Source organism: Chrysoperla carnea, chromosome 3 (genome assembly GCF_905475395.1).
Source record: "Chrysoperla carnea chromosome 3, inChrCarn1.1, whole genome shotgun sequence".
NCBI classification, from domain to species: domain Eukaryota; kingdom Metazoa; phylum Arthropoda; class Insecta; order Neuroptera; family Chrysopidae; genus Chrysoperla; species Chrysoperla carnea.
Window position 1 is genome coordinate 25,639,109 of NC_058339.1, and position 20,689 is coordinate 25,659,797.

Consider the following 20,689-nt stretch of genomic DNA (forward strand, 5'->3'; position numbering starts at 1 on the left):
GGTACAAATTGAACTTAAAATTGTTGAGTGTCAAACCGTCTAAACGAAGTTGAAGTGTTCCGAGCATGGAGGTATTATTAGAAGAGGAGATGCACTAATGTTGATCAAAACGATATTGGATCCGCCACATTGATAGTACACATTTGTTAAGCAGAAGATACCATCTTATATGAAAATATGGTGGAAATCGTTGAATGTTACAGCGTCTCCTTCTGTATATCATCTTTATAAAACAACCCATAGAGATAATATAAGAAGATGAGATGCGATAACATGACGAAAACGATATTGCTACATTGCTACTACACATTTGTCAAGTAGTAGTTAAAAGAGATACCGTTTTATGTGGAAATCGCTGAATGTAACAGCGTCTTCTTTATATTATTACCGTCATGGTTCCGAATCATGTTCTTTGAATGGCGAATTACGAAATCATCAACTTACCGCCAGAGTTTGTGCAATGTATATTTTTCAATATTTTAATATCCATTGCGCAAACTTTCATGGCAAGTTCATGATTTCGTCAATTTGAGGCCACAAAAAAAAACAAGATTCCACTTACACATATGCAACTTGCATTTACCATAGTCCCGTTCACACGATATCACTTAAGAGCCTGAGTTATTAAACCGAATTTATAGCTAATGATATTTTATAGTAGAAACTTTACGTTAAATATAACCGATTCTGGTAAACTAACTGACATGATGTAAGAAGTTTCGTGTTAACGCAGATAATAAAGATTTTTTTTTTGCACATCTGTGAAATGCCAAAAACTGTGAACGTGTAAGTTACGGTTACAACGTGTAAGTGAGATGATGATTTTAAGCGTTTTTAGGGTCTTATAAAATTTGCTAGGTTTCTATTTGTTGTCTTTTTACATTATAGTTGAAGATTTTAGGGACATTGTTAAATAGGTGTACATTATGTATGCTGTAAAATATATAATTAAATTATTTTTAGTTCCTTATAATATTAATAATAATTATTGAGTGTTTTTTTTCATCTATAAATATTATTTTAATAAATATATTGAAATTGTTTTAATAAATTTGTATCTATTTTACAAATAGACAAATATTTCCTTTTTTTTATTAGAGTAAAATTTAGATTTTGTTTGTAAAATGCAAATAATAAAACATATTGGCGCATAGTAATCATATTTTAGCTTAATATATTAAATATATTATATAATTATGAGGTTTATATTGGTAATAAAAACATCAACTACGTGAGCGACACTTGCCATACAATGAGGTGACTCTTCTCACCCTTCTGTTCGATGGTTTGTTGTTGTGAGGAGGCGGATTCTGCATTGTTTGATTCATTCACCTCCTCCAACACAACGCTGTCTTCCATATCTCCATCACCTGAACAATAATAAATGCTAACATGGTAACTAGTTGCATTATTTTATAAAAAACAAATTTTTTTTTGTCTGTTTGTTGTTAATATTTATTTGATTAGTAATAAAATTAATGGAATCAGTTTAAATAACAAACATAGCATACAATAAAATTAAAAGTATTAATGAATAGTTCGATATGATTCTGTATGATCAATTATAGGGTGCGCGAAAAGTCTTTTTATTTAGTTCTTATTTAAATGAATATGTTTAAATTTTATTTTGCTATAGACGTTAAACTTGGAATATTAACATTTCCATATTAGGTTTCTCCAATTTGGAAAAACACCCCATTGAGGATCGTACGAAATTAGTACCAAATTTTTTTTTTGGAAAATGATCAGCGTTATTTTTGCCCAACAAGCTGATTGTTTTCGGTCGATCGTTTAGAACGGTTTACCCACGCGTCTCACATCTACATCCTTCCTATATTGCCCAAATTTGGCTACAAAGCACGAAAATGAGCCTCGGGAAAATGAGTGCTGTTGAAGCATCGGGAATGTATAAAGCATTGTAAAGCTAAACGATCGATTGAAAATATTCAGTATGCTGGGAAAATGTTATAAATAATACTGATAGGGTGTTTTCCAAAAATAATTTGAACATTTTCTGCATTCTTGCATTCTTTGAGCGTATTTTTCCATTTTGAACGTGGTAAAATTTTCCTTATGGAATTTTGATCTACCAAGTTTAACGTCTAAAACAAAACAAAATTATCAACTAAAAAAGTTACTAACTTTTTAAATGAGGGCTTTTGGCCCAGCTGTAATTTACACAAATTTAATTTTTATAGACAAAGACCTAGGGCATTCCCACAGATTGTGTGTCTAACTATTTTTGTTATTAACGGTAAAATAAGGTTTTTTTTAAATGTGATAAGTCTTTTATTAATTATTATCTAAAACTACCATTCAAAATCATATTAAACGTTTCTAACAAACGCATTTCATACATGCATACACATTTTTAACACAGTATTCAAAACACAATCTTATTTGATTTTGATCAAAAATTTTGACGTTCAAGGGATCCATTCGATGGGAATTATTTTAAATGAAAAGGCGAATAATCGAAGAAATAAAAACGAAATGTTTTAAATGAAGTTGATCTTTGTAATGCTTCTACTTGAGGAAATAAGGCATTTAGCCCTGGAATCGACTCCTTTCCAATAGATTCTTATGGGAGCCGGCTCCCACAAAAACCTATTTTCAAACAGTTGATTCCTGGTTAAATGCCTTATTTCCTCGAATAGAAACATTAGAAAGATGAACTTCATATAAAACGATCAATATTTGAAAACAATGCGAATATAAATTTCGTTGTTTATAATTTTATATTATTATCTAAATTTTATCAACTATCAAATTACAACAATTGAAATCTACAAAATATAATAAATAAGTTCTAACAGTGCAATTTATTTAATGAATAAAAGTGCATTGTTGTAACACATGCTTAAAATACACAAAACAAAAATAAAACAAAATTTTATCTAAAACTTAAATTTCATGCATCATTATAATTATGTTGCAAAAAGCTTTTATACGGTGTAAAACATCTCACACGACTTCTTCTAGTTTTTAAAATTATCAGAATTTAAAAAAAATAAACACTACAAAAATGTCACTATTTAAAATTTGGTAAATTATTAAATAAAATGGATTCCTTAAAAATCAGTCAATTTTATTCTAATTAACATTAAATGAAAAAGCAACAATGGTATTTAAAATTAAAAGACGGCTGATTGTGTCTTATATCAACAACATTGGAAAAAATTTACCGGGAGTGCGTGTCATAAGTAGTCTAAATTCATGATTTTGGTAATATATATAAAATTTCACGTAACTCGTTTATTTAGCACACATCAATAAATAGCACCCGTTAACAATACTTTCACATCGGCTGGAAATCTGAGAAACTTGGTATTAAGATCATACCTAAAAACTTTTCCTCTACGAAGATTTGCATAACCGGAGACTTGACTTCACTTTGGTTTTAAGGTACTTTCGTAAAAGAAAAAGTTTTCAGACACGATCTTAACAACAGTCTCTGAAGTTTTCAGGCTGCCGAATATTACGCTGTAGTCCTAGGGTACAGATTCCTAGATCAGGTACGAATATACAAATCAGTCAACAGATCTCGATTTTCATATTTGTTATACTCAATTCTCTTCAAAAATCTAGTCTACATTCAAATAGAGGTAGTTTATTTCATCGATATTTGAATGACATATTATTTTAACGATATAGAAGTTTTTTCCATAGTTCACTAATAATTACTAAGAAAATAATATAATTAAAGCTTTTTGGAAACGATAAAATAAATGTGAATTAAGAAGATTGTAGGAAAAAGGAGGTTTTGTTACTTTTTATTTCGCTGTTTCTAATTCATCCCGTTTTAAAGTATGATGATAGCTACTAAGAAGTTGAGTTGTTAAAAAATGTTTGTTATTTTATGAGGATTAATCTCCAACTCTTTATTTATTAATACAATAGAGTTGAAATCTCATGAATTTAGAGTACTTGCTTTTTTTTACCCTAACTTTTAAAATATTATAATTAAAGCTATTTTCTAAATTTTTCGTTTCATTTTATTCGTTGTGACAAGATAATTTGATAAACAACCATTTAACGGAACGTTTCCCACAGATACTATTTTTTGAACCATATTCCGTTTTCTAAGCTTTATAATTTGTTTAAATGATCACATAATTTGTATTATTAATGAATTTATATATTAAAAATAAACTGGCGCAAAATATGAATATTTATGAAAAAATAAAAAAATTTCTTCGTTTTTTAGTATGAGATCGATCTCCTTAGTGATAATGATTTGAAGGTACAGGTGATGACTTGATGTGTTTTGTATGAAAATCGTTGAAGGACGTTGAATTATCCTTCGTCTTTAAGTAGTTGCCATATTATAAGGTGAGATGCCCCATCACGAGGTTCACTTCCATCGTCCACTGTAACCGGCATCGATCTTCCTGTTAATCCTATTATCCTAATAGAGCCTAGCCGAGATGTGTTGGTCGTAATGTTCACATGCATTTATTTATGTGTTTTGAATTAGGGAATTGTGAATAACTTTTTTTAAACTACTTAAAAATCTTAATCCCCGGCCTATTAATAATTACAAAAAACGTATTTTATATTTGTCTTTACCTACACACAATACAAAATTAGAGTCAAAGACTGCGAAAAAAACACAGAGCTCACGAAATATTAAAGAAAAATAATTTTTTAATTTTCTCCCTGAAGTCAAGCGTTGTTCGTGGCTTAATCGCTATTAAACATCCAGTTGATTTTTCAATATAATTTGTGCGTTTTACCAATCATTAGAATCCCTAACTAGAAAAATTTTCATATAACTAATCAATGTCTGACGTAGTATGCTTGGTTATGCTTTGCGTATGCCTGATGGGAAATCATTGGTTATTTATCGACTTTTAAATGGTTTGTATTATAACTAACGGTCGTTTTGGCTGATCATAGGCTAATAATCACGGCAAAACATCGGACATACATTGGTAAAAATGGTAGCCGAGCAAAAGCAAATTCTTAAAATAAAGAAGAACTGAGAAATTTATATCTTTGAAGATTAATCGATCAAAGGCTGTTCAACTGGGGCGTGCTGCTTGCAAATTGCCGCCGTTCATCAAAAAGTCGTTCTTTAATTACAAGAAATAATACAAAAATTGCTTGTATTTGCATATGCTCGAGGTGTCATATTCGAGCCCTCGTGATCAGAAGACGATCTAGTCAAAAAATTTACTTTGCATACAAATCCTTAACAAATTGCAAGAGATTGGTATATTGCCAAATAGCAGGCTTATGAACAAGTAATTGGTAATAATACTTCAGCTTCGTTTTCTTAAATATCTCCGGATGTCAACGACTAACAGATATAGGATTTGTACAATCAAAATAAGCTACAAATCCTACTATATTACAATCTTGCCTATCAATCTGACTAAAGTCTTAATTAGGCCTATCAAAACTTGTTTAAAAAAAGTTATACACAAGTAGTAATTAATGGATTGATGTGACATATAAGCAAATCAAAATACAAACAAAAGCAAAAGAATATCAAAAAATAAAAACAATATGCTACTTAAGGTAAATACACATTGTCAAGAGAACATGACAACAGTATTCCTTTAAAATTCAATTCTACTCATTTAACACTTTTGTTTTGCTATTAACTAAAATTAAACTATTACTTAAATATTAAAAATTTATACAATGTTTCTCAAAAATTTGATGAAAATTTAAGGAGCAATTACTATTAAATTAAATAATCCTTCAATCGTTTTAAAATGAAATATTGTATACTCGTATTCTGATGTTTGTTATGAAAAACCTGATAATGGTTCGTGGTAACTTGGAAAAGGTTGAAGAGTAACAATCGTCCGACTTGATGAATTCTGAAATCTTACTTGAACCAACAATTTACGTCGCTCGAATAATGCTTCTTGAACAGTGATTCTAGAGTAAGATATAAAGGACTTCGTACGAATCTCGTGGAAATTCGACCTCAGACTCCCTAAAGATTTTTAGTTATGAACGCATAAATGTAGTCATTGACTCGAAACTCGGGATATACATTGATAGGTAAAATGTTAAACATATAACATTTGTTTGATTCAAAATGGTAAATCCAAAGATGACCTTGTTTTTAAAAGGGAGAGAGACTCTTTCAAATTTAAGTTATTTTTAACAATTACTCAAGACTCAAAAATCTAAGAACCAACTAATTTTGAAAGAGATTTCAGGGTCATTCTTATATTAAAATCAAGAATACTATTGAATTCCTTACGATTATTGTTTCATTAATTTTATAATACTGCCAGTATTTTTAAATAATGATATTATTTATTTATAGATATAGGCATTATTATTACAGAAATGATGATATCATTGTGTGAAACCTCAAATTAACAATATAATAAAAGGATACAGAAGTTACAAATAGGTAGCTCATTTTGGAAAACGCGACACAAATTGAATCTAGGTTTATTTTTAGATATCCATATAATAAGAAATTTGAAAACACCACAATGAAAATCTCCATTTAATAATTCAATAATCAATCCTTAAATTTTCACCTCATTATAAAAAAACATTTGTATATGACGAAAATTTTCACGATTTTTCTAGTAACGCAGTTAAAATAGTTAGCATCAAATACTAAAAAAATATAAATAAGGTGCATACCTATACGAAAATCGATATAGCCTTCTCCACCAGACATCACTAACATTGCTGCTGGCATCTTACTTGTAGGACTAGTAATTGTAGATGAATGATTATCATTTGTGGTCGTGGTTGTAATGTTGGCTGGCGATGATGCTGCACTCATACCACCACATCCCGGTACCGCAACGAAAAATTTCACAGAATCACGATGTCCATGAAAACTAAGTTGAGCATGTGCCATCGTACAATATGGTATAAAATTACCAGGTGCTGGTGATATTCGTACCCCACCTGGTAATATCGAATTTGTAGCTGAACCACGTACAGCTATTGTACCTATACTGGAACTATTTTCACTTAAAGGTACAGAAATTATTACACCATTTCCTGTACCAATCCATAATCTATTCGATGATATTAATAATGCTGTTATTCGTACAAATGAAAATCCTAATTTACCAGTTCCTACAAAATAATACCAATTAAGATTACACCAATCGACTGCACTGTTGGTAAAGAATAAAATAAAGTTCAAAAACTAAATCCCTGACAACTACAAAATCACGTTCTAAAAATTCCAATGATACCTCACTCTTGTCCATTTATGATAAGTAGTCATGAGGAAAAATATGAACATACATGCCGGTCAAACTCATAACCTTCGCAGGTGCAAATAACATGTATGGAGATTTCATTGCCCTCCATAAAGTACCTACAAGTGGTAGTTCAATCGATAGTATCCTGTCAAGAGTCTACTACCTTTCTCAATTTTGTTCTAGTAAGTTTTAGGGTAGTACAGTCATGCCAATAAAGCGAAATTGCGAAAATTTCTATTATTCGCAAAGTCTCAAGATGGGCTTGTAGTAGTAATTCCTTGATTCGGTAAATTACGGAAGTTCTTATTATAGGAATGACAGGTTCAGAAGAAAGGAGCGTATGAGACGTCCCCCTATCGTGCCATCGAATACCCTGCTTCATCCCCTTTAACGCAAGAGTGGCCCTGTATATAGATCAGTCTGGCTATGTTATTCAGTGCCAGGGGATTCAGTTCCTCGAAGCACTTTAATCAGGTTAATGTTTTGAAACTTTTTGATTTTGATGTTTATTCAGTTTTACCTACCTAACATTTTACTAACATAAGGTTCAATATCAACATCTTGTAAATGCTGGTACGTGTGAGCATGATATAATCGTAAAGTAGAGTCAAGCCTTATCGACACCCAAACACCTTCACCAAACCAAGCCAATTGTCGTACCTTAAATGAAATTTAACAAAATTAATAATCAGCAAATAACAAATAAGAATTAGTTAAATTTACTTGACTTTCTTTTCGTGGATGTGCTTCTAATGATTTAACCAACGTTAAAGTTTGCGGATCTAGTACATGTATTCGATTTCTATAACCGCACCAAACTTTTGTTGTTACAGCTGTTAAACATCGAACCGAGTTGGTTGGACCACCTAATCTTACTAAATGATAATTTTGTAAATTCCATTGTCCAGTATTTGAATCACGACGAAATACAGCAACCGTACCATCAGCCAATGCTGTTACAACTCTATTACTCATTTGTCTAGAATACGAAAAAAAAAACATAGTAAGTGTTGATGTCTAAGTAAGTAAACTTCTTAACTGAAACTAACGCAGATCTATAGGTTAAATTATCGACAATCTTTAACCTAAATTCCTTAATGTCGTTGCGGTAGATATATTTAATTCAAATTTTCTTCATAAATAGATTGATAATTAAAAATACTTACACTATTGCTAAAACTGCATCTTGCAATTTTACGGAATGTAAACAATATCTCCAATTTGCAACGGCTGAATGGACGTACAATGCACCATTTTGAGTACCCAACCACATTGTGGCAAGAACACTAGACATTTCTACATTATCATTAGAATTCGATGACTTCTTTTCATCATCTTTCACTGAATTCGTATCATTTTTACTATCTTCTTCAGTATTGGCAGTGTCAGTACTTGTTTCAATTTCATTTTCTTTCTCTTCAACCTTCGTAGACTGTTCTTCATCTTCATTGCTTTCAGTTGCTTGAGATGCAAATGGTGATGGTGCAGCCTCTGCATTTTCAACAAAAGTAATTTCACCCTCAACAAATTGTTCTTCTCCCTCTTCTTTTTTTATTGGTGTTGGTTTTATAATTTCTGAAGTGTCTAAATAATCGGATGGACTTGCTCCAGCTACACTAGCAATACATAACAAATGATTATCACACACATTGAATGTATCTAAGACCACAGCGGGATTGTTTGCATCAATGACAGTGACCATTGATGCATTTTTCGTCGATGTACAAATCCATACAAACGATGATAATTGTGTTTCCAGTAATGCAGCTTGACGTCCAGCACTTAATTCACGATCTAAATTTGCAACATCGGAATCGTCATTACTTATTTCTGTAATAATAGGATCCGATGAATTGTCTGAATAAAATACACTGCCTCCAACCATTAAACCACCGTCTTTGGTATGACCACCCATTAAGTTGACACCAGCTGCACACCATATTTTCATACCAGGTGTTGTTTCAGCTAATGGTCGACAGTAAACGGGTACTGGGACAGGTACGGTACCACCACTACCTGAATTTTTAGATTGATTTCCAGATGATGACACGGCTGCCACTGGTCCAGATACTTTTCCAGGTAAACTCCAACCATAAGCTTGTAGTCTACCGTCTTCTTTACGTACATGCGCACGTACTTGTTTATATTGTTCTCGTCGTTCGACTGCACGCCGTGCTACAAGGCGTTCTGAACCGGACCCTAAAAATATATTTTGTAATTTTGTTAACTTGACTTTCCAGTACATGCAATGGTTTTTTTAAATGGGTCATTTTACAACTCGCACTAATCTTATGAAAATTGGGTCCCGGTCAAATTTGCTCAATTTTCGAGTTCAGTTTTTGTAAACCTTGACATCCTCATACAACCAAATATTGCCCTCGTAAATCAAAATATTGTAAGAGAACATTCAAATGTCTCGCAATAGCTAACCATTTCCGTAGACTCATTTTTCAATCACAAATCAGGGGTCAAAATTCAAAGTAGGTTACATACATGCCTGCGAGAGCTTAAATTATTTGTCTGAGGAAAAAAGTAATTGAAAAACTTTTAGTCTATTTTTAAAGACGTATTTAATGCCTTTTAAGTAACTGAGAAAAGTGACGTCAAATTTCTAAAATTTCACTAGGACGTTAAGTTTTTAACAACTGTTTATTTTTATTGTCGAAACAAAAATTCTTAAGTCCAATCAATACAATCTTTACAACTGTTATTTTGGGAAGCTAAATAGCTTTGCGTAGCGTTTGAATAGCGTTTTTAATACTTCGTAAAATGAAGAAAATCAAAAATAATTGTTTCGTGAAATTAAGAAAAAGCAACAGGGCTTGTCGTAATATCATTACAAGAGTTAAACTTATTTGAAACGTTAACATAGCCTGTTCTGACTCACCACTTTTTTCGTCATTTAAAGGTAGTATAGTGTAGGAAAAGTGTAGAAATTTAACTGTTATTCGCATAAGCGAAGTTAAACTAACAAATGTAAGTGCTATTTTTTTTAATCAAAAAATATGGGGAAGGTCACTTTAGCCCCACTTTTATCTTTTATACAAACATTCCCAATTTTTAATGGCATACCTAAACCTTATAACATTAGTAAGATTTCTTTGTTTTTAATTGGTTCTACACACTGAAAAATATACTAATTAAAAAATAAGCCATAACCAAATATATTAAATTTTGAAACAAAACTACTCCATATGAACTAATTCAACATAAATATAAAATAACCTGGAAATAACACAAATATAATCATCATAAATTTAGGTAAATGTTAATAACGATTTTTAAATACTTCCTTTCTTGTTAATAAGAAAATTGTTAAATAAAAGTTAAAGAAAAAAGATTGATAAAATTTATTCAAAGTTTAACAATTACACATAATTTATAATGATATATAAATAATGTTCAACAAAGTAATTAACTTCAATCAGGATTAATAAATTTGTGCAATACAATGGGCTCGTCCACTGTATTTATTTTAAGCAGTCAATCAACTACAGCCAAATTATTATTAATAAATATAAACCTAATGGAAAAATCACAGAAATTTGGTGATATAGCAAATATACTACTAAGCTTTAATTTTGTGCATAATCATTTTATGGTAAAAACGAAAGCAAATCGAGTTTTCAGAAACTGGTTTATAGGCTTTTTATTATCATCAGAAAGAATAGCCAGTAAGTTTAATACTTACATAGATATTTACGTTCAATATTCTAAAGTATAAATTAACAAATTTGTTTTATTTACGAAGAACTTAAATATCTTTTAGAGCAAGAGGACGGATATGCAAGTTTTACTCTCGAACAGGTACGTGAATTTACCACCCCAAATTGGAAGGATAGATCGGATAGAAACAACGGTCTGATACGTGGCTGATGTTTTTACATTACGTTTAGGGCAGCATTTTGAACGTAAAATTCGAAAATCAGCTAGCAATCCAGAGAAACTAGTACAGATAAGGTTTTTCCTTAAAGCCTGGTACAGATAAAACTATTATTTTTTTTTTAAAAATTTGCCAAAACATCAGCCAGAAATTCGGTGACACCTGAGATCCAAGCCACACTCAAGTGGAAGGATTGATCAGATAAAAACAAAGGTCTGGTACGTGGCTGATGTTTTTACATTTAATTCAGGGCAGTATTTTGAACGTAAAATTTAAATATCAGTCAATAATAATCCACGGACAATAGCCTAGCGCACCGGTCCCGAAAGAAAAAACTCTGCCTGATGTTCTGGCATTTGTTTGAGTAACCTTGAATTTTATTTCCCACAAGAGAAAATTTACATACCAGCCCCTCTTAGGTTATTTGTAAATATTAAACTTAAAGCGAAAGTAGCAACTAATAAACTATAGTAAACTTTATTATAAAAATTTAAACTTTACTAATTTTAAGTAATAAATTATCAAAATTAAATATCATATTTAACAAAGACTTATCTCATGGCACATTTTTTTTTCAAGTTAGAATTTTATTTTCTATACTATTTGCTAGTTTTGCTTAAATTTGCCGAACATTTCATATAGACCTAACTAATATTAAAAAATGTTAAGAAAATCGTTCGTGAACGATCCCATTGTTTATTAAACTATTTCTTGTTAGTCTATCCCAATTCCTTGACCAATGTTACATAATACATATTTCAACTACCAAGTAGAACAGTGCAGCGCAAACCATAGGTTCTGAGAATATTAATGATTCACTGAATTTACTGGATCACAAGAAAATTTTATTCAAAATAAATGGATCACGAGAGTAAAAAGTTTTCGCAGCACTGCAACAGATGATTATTAGTTTTTAAAAATTGAGTAAGACGCTTCATTCTATTAAAATGAATACCAAACAGAAAAAAGCATAAAATTAATATGTAAAAACACCTCCCATAACATGATAAGATCATTGATTATTTTTGGCACAATTAATTCAATTATTCAATAGATTGCGACGAAATGTCATTTAACGTGAAAAATTGTAAGTAAAAACCTGATAAATATTTAGTGGGACATTCATAGTTATGTAATAGATCAAGCGTGCATTCATAGATATGTATCCAAACCGGATGCAACTTTCAGGCATCAAAATCCTGCTTTAACGTTTGCCCAAAATTGTACCTTTTGCAAATAGGATGCAAATGCAATATTCGTGTAGTAGACAAAAAGTCGTCTGAGAAAAGCTTATGTAAATGGAATGGGCTTTATAATAGTATCATTCTGTACATTTATTATTACGTCATTTTAGGACCAAATAACCTACCACAGACGAAATTGCAAAAGGTTCAATTTTGAACTAATGTAAGGGACACAAAACGTTGCATCCGTTTGCTCAAAGCTCAAAATTATGAAATCAGATCTTGGTTTATAAAGCAAGTCTTGAATAATTAGTTGCGCTAGTTTTTAATTTTGTTAATTTTTAGTTTTTTCCGAATTTTATCTTATCTACTTACTGCAAATGACAAGAAAATATAATCAAGTTATCGATAAATCCCGAATAAGTTAGGACTACATAACTTTGAAAAGTAAAACAATCCTCGTTATTCTTGCCTACAATGCACTAATTTACAGGAGTTATTTTTTATTTTAAATAGATTCACGATTACATACTGAATGTAAATGCACAAAGGTTTTACAAATTTGGAGAGCAGAAGTGCCGCCATTTTGACAAAAACAGTTTCACGTTATATCTCCGTATACAATGGATCATAATTAAAATAATTAAAAATTACGTATATTTGGTAAAATTATGTAAATCATTGAAGTGAGAGGTTTGGATGCATGCTTGTCATACATACACATTGCTAAAATATTATTCATTTTTTTGGACATGGATTATGTATAAATATTATGTAAAAAAGCTATTCACGAATGCACTTCCTTAACTACCCATCACCCATACATAAAAACACATTTTTAATTAAAAATATCTCCACTCTTACTGACAGTTCATTTTTGTCGAAATAAATGTTTTTAGAAAATTTCGACCAAGTTTCGACCTTTGCAACTTTTAATTAGGCTGTCAAATTTCAATCAAAAGTAAAAATTAAATGTGCGAGGTCTTTTAACAGGAATGAATATTCCATTCAATTTCTACGAAGATTTCCCAAAACTTTTTGTATATCTTCTAATATTTGAAATAATTAAGAAATAAATGTATAAAAATTGTTTAAAAAATCGTTGGCTTTGAATTTTTCTAACATTTAATAATAAACAATCGTAAAATTTTCGAGTATCAGTATGTAAGCTTTATACTTTGATAATAATAAATAAATAATATCAACAGTGCAAATAAAATTTACAGACAAAATAACACAGTACTTAACCAGATGCTTGCGGGAAAGTAATTTTTACTCTTTTTTTAAGAATAACGTCCCTGTAATTAAAATATTAAAAAGAAAGACAAATATTACCTACTACAGCTTCTTTTTTTTTTTTTGGTGTTAAGAAATATATATATTTTTATTACACCCTTGTACCTTATTTACAAAAAGGATGTAATAAAAAAGATATATTTCTTAAACACCCAAAAATCCTATGGCGGTCCTTTTTTTTATTAAAAATAGCCATTTGACCAATATACAGTGCGTTTGATTATACATTTGGGTTCCTTGATCCATGAGTATAAGAGGGTTGACAATGTATATAAAAAAGATTTGTGAGTACTCTTAAATCATTCTTTAGATATGAGATCATCACATATACGATTTATTTTCGATATAACTTACGGTTCAAAACATACACAATTATTATCACGCAAGCAGCTGGCCAAAAAAAAAAAACAATACAAATAAAAAATAATGACTAATACAAGCAACATTTATTAATAACAATTAAATTAAGGTGAGATTTTACGAGACGAACCAATATCAGTATCCAGAAAATCTTGTCCTGGTCGTGTTAATGCTCGAACTCCTGGTGCAACACTATTCGTTGGTGCATGATACCTTAGATGGCCCTCCATTAACGGCCGTTCTGGTCTGTCATTACTACTAAATAAATTACTAAAAAATTTCCATATACTCTGTTTACTTTTCTTATCTAAGGGATCATTACGCGATGCTCGAATCATTTCTGTCCAACGCACGGCTTCTTGTAATTCCATAAAACGTTCCTATAAGTAGTTTAATTTAATTAAAAATTTTACTTATAATATTATATTTATGAAAAGCAAAATTTTCCCAAAGTCTATATTTTTTTAATAACAAACTATTTTTGAACTTATTTTCATACTTCCTTTCTTTTATCCTTTGCAGTACTAAATAAAGTCAGGCGATACAAAATTTTCTTAATGTAGCTAGGTAACCTTACGTTCGCCAAAATGAAACCTATTTGTTTAAAGAGAAATCATTTTTAACCAGCTTCAAAAAAGAAAGTTCAAAATAATAGCGTGTACATCAATTTCTCCAAGATTTTTTTACCGACTACCGTGACCAAATTGCGGACTTTTTGGTACAAGTGGCGTTATCTTAAACGTATTTCACTATCTGCTTAAAATAGAACTTTCCAACCAAAGACGATTCATCTACGGGTGACAAGTTGTTCTCCAATGGGGTAATAAAAAGGTTATATTAAGAAGTGATTTTAGGGCACAGCAGCATAGATATCCCTTTAGTCAGTCCAGTATTCAAAGTATCAATATTTATTATTACCTTTTTATAAAAACCGTTTATAGTAGAATACTTTTCAATTCAAATAGAACTAATATTTGTACTCACTTTATATTGATTTCGTTCCATGAGAACTCTAGCCATTTCAACTCGTGTAAATCGTTTTCGTTGTGCCATTGGAATATCGGCTTCTTCATCTGGCGCCTCATTATTAGCAGTTGCTGCTCTTGCTTCATTTGCTTCTTTGACTTTCTTCAAGTCTTCTTCCAGTTCACTAACTCTTGCTTTCAGACGATCTCGTGCAACATTTAATGATCTAATTTCTTCACGTAACATTTCTTGTTCACTTGTTAATTCGTCCACTTTGACAATTAAATCGTCTTTGACAATATTTAATGCGTTTCTATAAATAAATATTATATTACATTTTCATTGTAACTCGTAATTAAGTAATTTTTATTTGCAAAGACAATTATTACTTCATCAATTTTCGATAACGAATTTTGTTTGAAATTTGTAAAAGGACAAAATTGAAAAACTTATAAATGATACATACTTGGTAGCAAGAAGTTCGTTGTTCTCCATAATAAGATTTTCGACTTCCTTTCCCATACCTAGAATATTTATATAATTATAATACAATAAAAAGAAAAATAATTTTTTAACAATACATTTACACATCTTTTTTATTTAAATGATTTTAGCAATTTTGAATCTAATCAGGCAAAACATCACAGTATTCTTGGATTCATTATTGGATAATGGCCATGATAAAAAGTGCAAACTAAAAAGTTATTATGCAAAAATGGGGGGAATAAACAGTTTTATATGATAATTTCTCAAAAGATATAAGAAGTGATTTCTAAGTTCATTTTATGAATATTAATATGTTTCCTTGGTTATTTCCATATTTCAATTACGCTGCATAAACGGAATTGATGAATCACTATTTTAATCTCTATGTTACTTAGTTGACTTGTAACCGTTTAATCAATAAATTATCTAAAAGTAAACGTTGACAGAAATAGAGAAAACCATATTCATAAAATAATCAGAACAATCACACCTCATTTTATTCTATCTTATTAATAGTTAGTAATTAAATTATTGGATGGTGATTAAAAACTTAATCGGATAGCAAAAATGATCGATAATGATTGCAAAATAAACATATGTTTGCGTGGATATTTAATTTCCAAGAACAAAAATGAAAATGAGTTTCTTTTATAGTAATCTAATGATTTAAACAAATCCAACGATATGACACCTTTACAGACAAAAATACAAACAAAAAAAAAACACCCTCATAACTGTTTGGTTGGTGTAAATCATCATTTCTCAATATTTTTCGATACTTTTAATACGAAAACGTTTTGAACATCTCAACCAAATTATTCGAAAAAATTTTTTCTATTCGGCAACTCGCTGTGTTGATGGGTTTGGTCTGTTTAATTTTTTTATACCCCTCCCCCCAGACTTTCCAAGAAAGTGGTACATATTTTAAATAAAATCAATTACATACGTAAAAAAGCTAACTTTTTACGTACTAAACTCATTTATAAAATCCCAAAAAAGTTTAAACTGCCCCTTGTTTTAACAAATATTGCCAACTGGTAGTATAAATTGGAACTACTTAAAACGGGGTAGCTTACTGTGTTATTTATTACGAATTATTATCGCCAGTTGGCGAGGTTGTAACACCGATTACCATGTACTTAGCATTTTTAAAATAAAATAATAATTGAACAACAAAAAAATCACCTTTTTCCGTCATTTGAATTGGACAGTTTATAGGAGATAATTTTCCGACCAGATATATTCATCTTCTTTTATCAGATTAGCATCTTAGGTTACAAATTCTTTTATATGTAGATAATTTCATTTTTGTTCCTATGTAATTTTTATGCATGCATTTACGCTAAATTACTATTTAAAAAAAAGCTTTAATATATTCTTACCAAAAAAGTTATCGTTGACTATGTTGAAAAATGATGAATGATAGAACGGCAGCAATGCAGGCAAAATCGGGAACACACAGGTTAGAGGAATTAGTTAACCAATCACAGGTGGAAAGCAGTAATGTGAAACAATGAAGAGCATGCCGAAAATTTTCATTCATTTTAATGAAATTATTTAACAACAATATGCGCTTTTATTAACCATCCTAAATGGTACACATATTTATAAAAGTTATAAACATTTATGGATTTCTTTTATTTATTTTATTTTAATTATTTACCCACTTACAACTTTTTTATTGTATAATATGGTTATTCGATATTAATCACACGTTATGATTAGAAAATTTTGAAAAAAAATGTTATGGAATTATTGGATTAAAAAATGATTTTATTAATTTGTTTGTATAGATTGGAAAATGCTTAACAAAGTACTCACCGGATGACGCGTATTCGCCTGGATGAACATAGCCACCTGAAATTTATTAATTACACTAATTAAATTGATTTTAATTACGAAGCAGATTATAAAAACAAGGGCAAATAAGACTCGGCATATTATTTGTTTTGTGTAAATTATGATATTTTAACGCTAAGTTGTCAGCACCACGAGTAAAAAATGTAAACCAAACCTGTTAGACTTGAATGAAAAGACAAAAGATACATACTTCATTATACATCCATTAATGGGCTGAGCAGGGTTGCCAGATTGTGCTACTTATCACAGAATTAGGCTACTTTCGACATGCAAAAACTCCCATATGCCACGAAGCCAAGAAAAAAAAGTCTCCATATAGCCTGAAGACTAAAAGAAACTTAAAAGGTTAAAGAAGTAGTACATTAGGCTCTTTTCAACCTAGGTGGGGCTACTTGCTGAATATTTTCTGGCAACCCTGGTGCATAGATGGAACAAAATAAGAGTTTAGAAGAATTGGTTTACCTGTAATATCAGCTCCTTCATCCATGTCGGCAAGTGCATCTGCATCCTGAAAAAAAAGAAAGCGATATCATATCAAAATTATTCAAATCGGGCTAGTTCTAAATTATAACTAGAACTAACCTGAAAACTAAGCTCTTGGTATAAAGTGTTGGCACTACGTTGTTCTCGTTTTGTTTGAGAACGTCCAGCTGGTGGTGGCGGTTGTGGTGCATTAGGTGTCGCTGGTGTAGGTGGAGTACGTGGCGTTGTAGCAGTGCCTCTATGTTCAAGACTTACCGCATCTGTTTCTTGTGACCGTTCCATTGTTGAACGTGCTGTTCCTAACATTCCTGCACCGCCTGCCAAATCTGTCATTTGATCCATTTCGCTATGTAAGCTGCATAATAATTTTTAATTAGCCCAAAATATTTTATGCTTAAAATATTAAATATTTTAAAATCGATCATATCTCCAATTGTAATTAAGATACACAATAAAATTATTTCTCCGCGTTGTGTATTATACAGGGTGTTAGTCAAGAACCGGAACAGCAAAATTTCTTTATTTTTTATCAGTACTTAGTTGTAACAAAGCCTCTCTGTTCACTATACACTTGTGCAAGTACCCAGGGACCCAATAATATTTAAGTATTACCCTACTTTTTACTGTTTATGGAGACCAGCCGAGTATAGTTTATCACTCCCATGACAATGCCTGAAAAGAAACTCATGCACGGTACGATTTGTGATTGGTTCATATGATCAATTTTATCTGTTTTAAAACTGTATATGGTTTATGTTATAGAAGTAATTATCTTGAATTTCAATTCTATACCTTGGTGATGATCGACAACTACTAATAGGTGAAGTTGGCACACTTTCCATACCATCTCCTGCCGCTTCAAGTGATGCAAAACCAAAGGATACCGGACCTGAAGATCGACCCATTTGTAATCTTGATGTAGATCCTCTCATGGAACCAACCTCTGCACGTTCTGATGATAATTGTCCACCGGACAGTAATAATTTCGTTCTTTCCATGTAATCCATGTGTGTCTGTAATTAAATTGTAATATTCAATTTTAGTATTCTAATTGCAATTTCTAAATTTTAAAGTTTTATTTTCACAGACAACAAAGTTTCTCGGCAGCATTAATTGGCCAAAAATATTGAACAAAGAACGTTTTCTTACGTACTGGCCAGCATGCTGGATCGAATTACAGGACACACGCTTTAAAAAATACAAACCTTAAATAATTCTGTATATCTATCGTGTAATTTTGCATATTCTTTTTTCAATTCAGCTTCCCTTTCTTCCAAACGACATGCATGTTCAAGTGAATTTTTATGTTTCAACTCTAACATTCGCATTATGCTTTCTAAAGACTCTTGACGTGCTGCTTGTTCTTTTCTTTCTCCTTCGGCAACATCTTCAATTTCCAATAATTTTTGCTCTGCTGCCTTCCTAGCACCTTTTTCTCGTTCATACTGCGTGACTAGCTGTTCATTATCTTCCCTTAATAATTCTAATTCCACATCGTGTTCCTGAATAAGAATAAAAAATCAGATTGTAATAATTATTTGACCATAAAATATAAATGCATTTTTATGTATCCCCACGAATGAAAAAAAAGTCTCTCAGGGGAGAATAATATCATACTTAATTTGCCTTTTAAGCCAAATTATTAGACGGAAATGATTTCCAAGCTTTACATATGTAGTAAATGTTATGTAACATGTATATTTACCGGAATTCACCCATCAGTCCATATTGAATCATTTTTTGAATATTAACAAGAATTTTCTCAGTTCGAAAACGAGGATTATTACGGATAAAGAAGCAAATGAATTTTACGATACAACAAGATCCATCTATTCTCAAAATGAACAACGTGTAAATTTCTTATTCGAATTTTAATTTTTTTCAAATATTTTTTATAAATATTTATTTAATTATCCCCGCCTTTGTTAGTTTAAATGTATAATAGGGTTATCTATGCAAATTTTTTCCTTTTATCAGTCAATCAAAAATTTATAAAATTTCATTAACAATAACACTAGGTTTCCTAATAAAATTAAACTACTATTTTCTGCAAGATAAGATTAAAATTATAAATTAAGTTTTTATATAAAAAGGTATTGAAATAAGTTAGAATTCGTCAAGTATGCAGAAGTAATATTATTTACAAATATTTAACGCTTTTATATCCCAAACATAATTTAAAAATCTAATTCTTAGCTAAAATATGGGAGTAAATATAATGAAATAAAATCTTACTTGATTAACTTGATAGGCCGCATCTAAGCATTCGAGTACATTAACCAGAAGTGGCATTAATGTTTTAACAACATCTTCATCGTATCGTGCAATCATCCGTTCAAATTCTTGATAAATACTTCCAGCCAAGGATTGTACTTTTTCAGACATAACAACATGAGAATCTTCATGTGTACCATATATGGTTTCAGCACCTAAACCTCCACCAGAGTCGTCTAATTCCATGATGATTTTAGTTATTTATACAAAACAACTCTTGCACATTAATAAATAAAACATATACTATTCATTGTTAGATTAAAATAATTTGCTATTTATAAATTCTATACTACATTATTTTTTGGTTTATTGCACTATACAATTCATGTCTAGTTTTTATTTACAATATCATATTATTAAAAAAACTTGATAAATTGCACAAAAAATCACTTTTTTTTTATTAATTCGTTCACCCACCCCAGCAGTGCTTTTTACGTCTTCAATCTGTCAAAATTTACGAATATGCCCAGCTGTGTAATTGTTTCGTATATGGTGACAAGCTTCACTCTTGTTGTGAATGGTTTTAATGAATTATTACGATTAACATAAATACTAAATTCGAAAAAAATATTACACGTATGGTGTTACGTAATCATCTATTTCTCCATCTTTTAATTATAATGTTAATGTAATTCAAGAAGATTTCAAAGATTTGTAATTCAAGAAGATATCAATCTTCTTTTGTTGATAAAGAACAA

General features: G+C 30.5%; 1 protein-coding gene across 3 annotated transcripts; it reads right to left on the minus strand.

The window, feature by feature from the left end:
• Positions 1–1,105: 1,105 nt before the first annotated feature.
• Positions 1,106–20,234, minus strand: LOC123295353 (JNK-interacting protein 3). Of its 3 annotated transcripts, none has more exons than XM_044876668.1 (15): positions 19,953–20,234; positions 18,923–19,219; positions 18,510–18,730; positions 17,817–18,072; positions 17,697–17,742; positions 17,196–17,231; positions 16,757–16,774; positions 15,355–15,412; positions 14,907–15,201; positions 14,053–14,302; positions 8,366–9,398; positions 7,923–8,178; positions 7,724–7,859; positions 6,622–7,068; positions 1,106–1,370 (listed from the first exon to the last, which is right to left on the minus strand). In XM_044876668.1, the coding sequence occupies exons 1-15, from the start codon at positions 20,175–20,177 to the stop codon at positions 1,228–1,230; spliced, it is 3,717 nt and encodes a 1,238-aa protein (XP_044732603.1). In that variant the 5' UTR covers positions 20,178–20,234; the 3' UTR covers positions 1,106–1,227. The 3 variants fall into 3 exon arrangements, with proteins under 3 accessions (XP_044732603.1, XP_044732604.1, XP_044732605.1); XM_044876670.1 differs by lacking the exon at positions 1,106–1,370 and adding an exon at positions 4,161–4,370; XM_044876669.1 differs by lacking the exon at positions 16,757–16,774.
• Between the last annotated feature and the right edge of the window lie 455 nt (positions 20,235–20,689).

Bases quoted from the DNA above. Each gene is read 5' to 3' on its own strand.
- LOC123295353 (XM_044876668.1), bottom strand. From the start codon at position 20,177: ATGGAATTAGACGACTCTGGTGGAGGTTTAGGTGCTGAAACCATATAT. The intron at 9,399-14,052 runs GTTCGTCTCGTA...ATATATTTTTAG, and splicing joins TTTTCTGGATACTGATATTG to GGTCCGGTTCAGAACGCCTT. The intron at 1,371-6,621 runs GTATGCACCTTA...ATTATTGTTCAG, and splicing joins CTATATCGATTTTCGTATAG to GTGATGGAGATATGGAAGAC.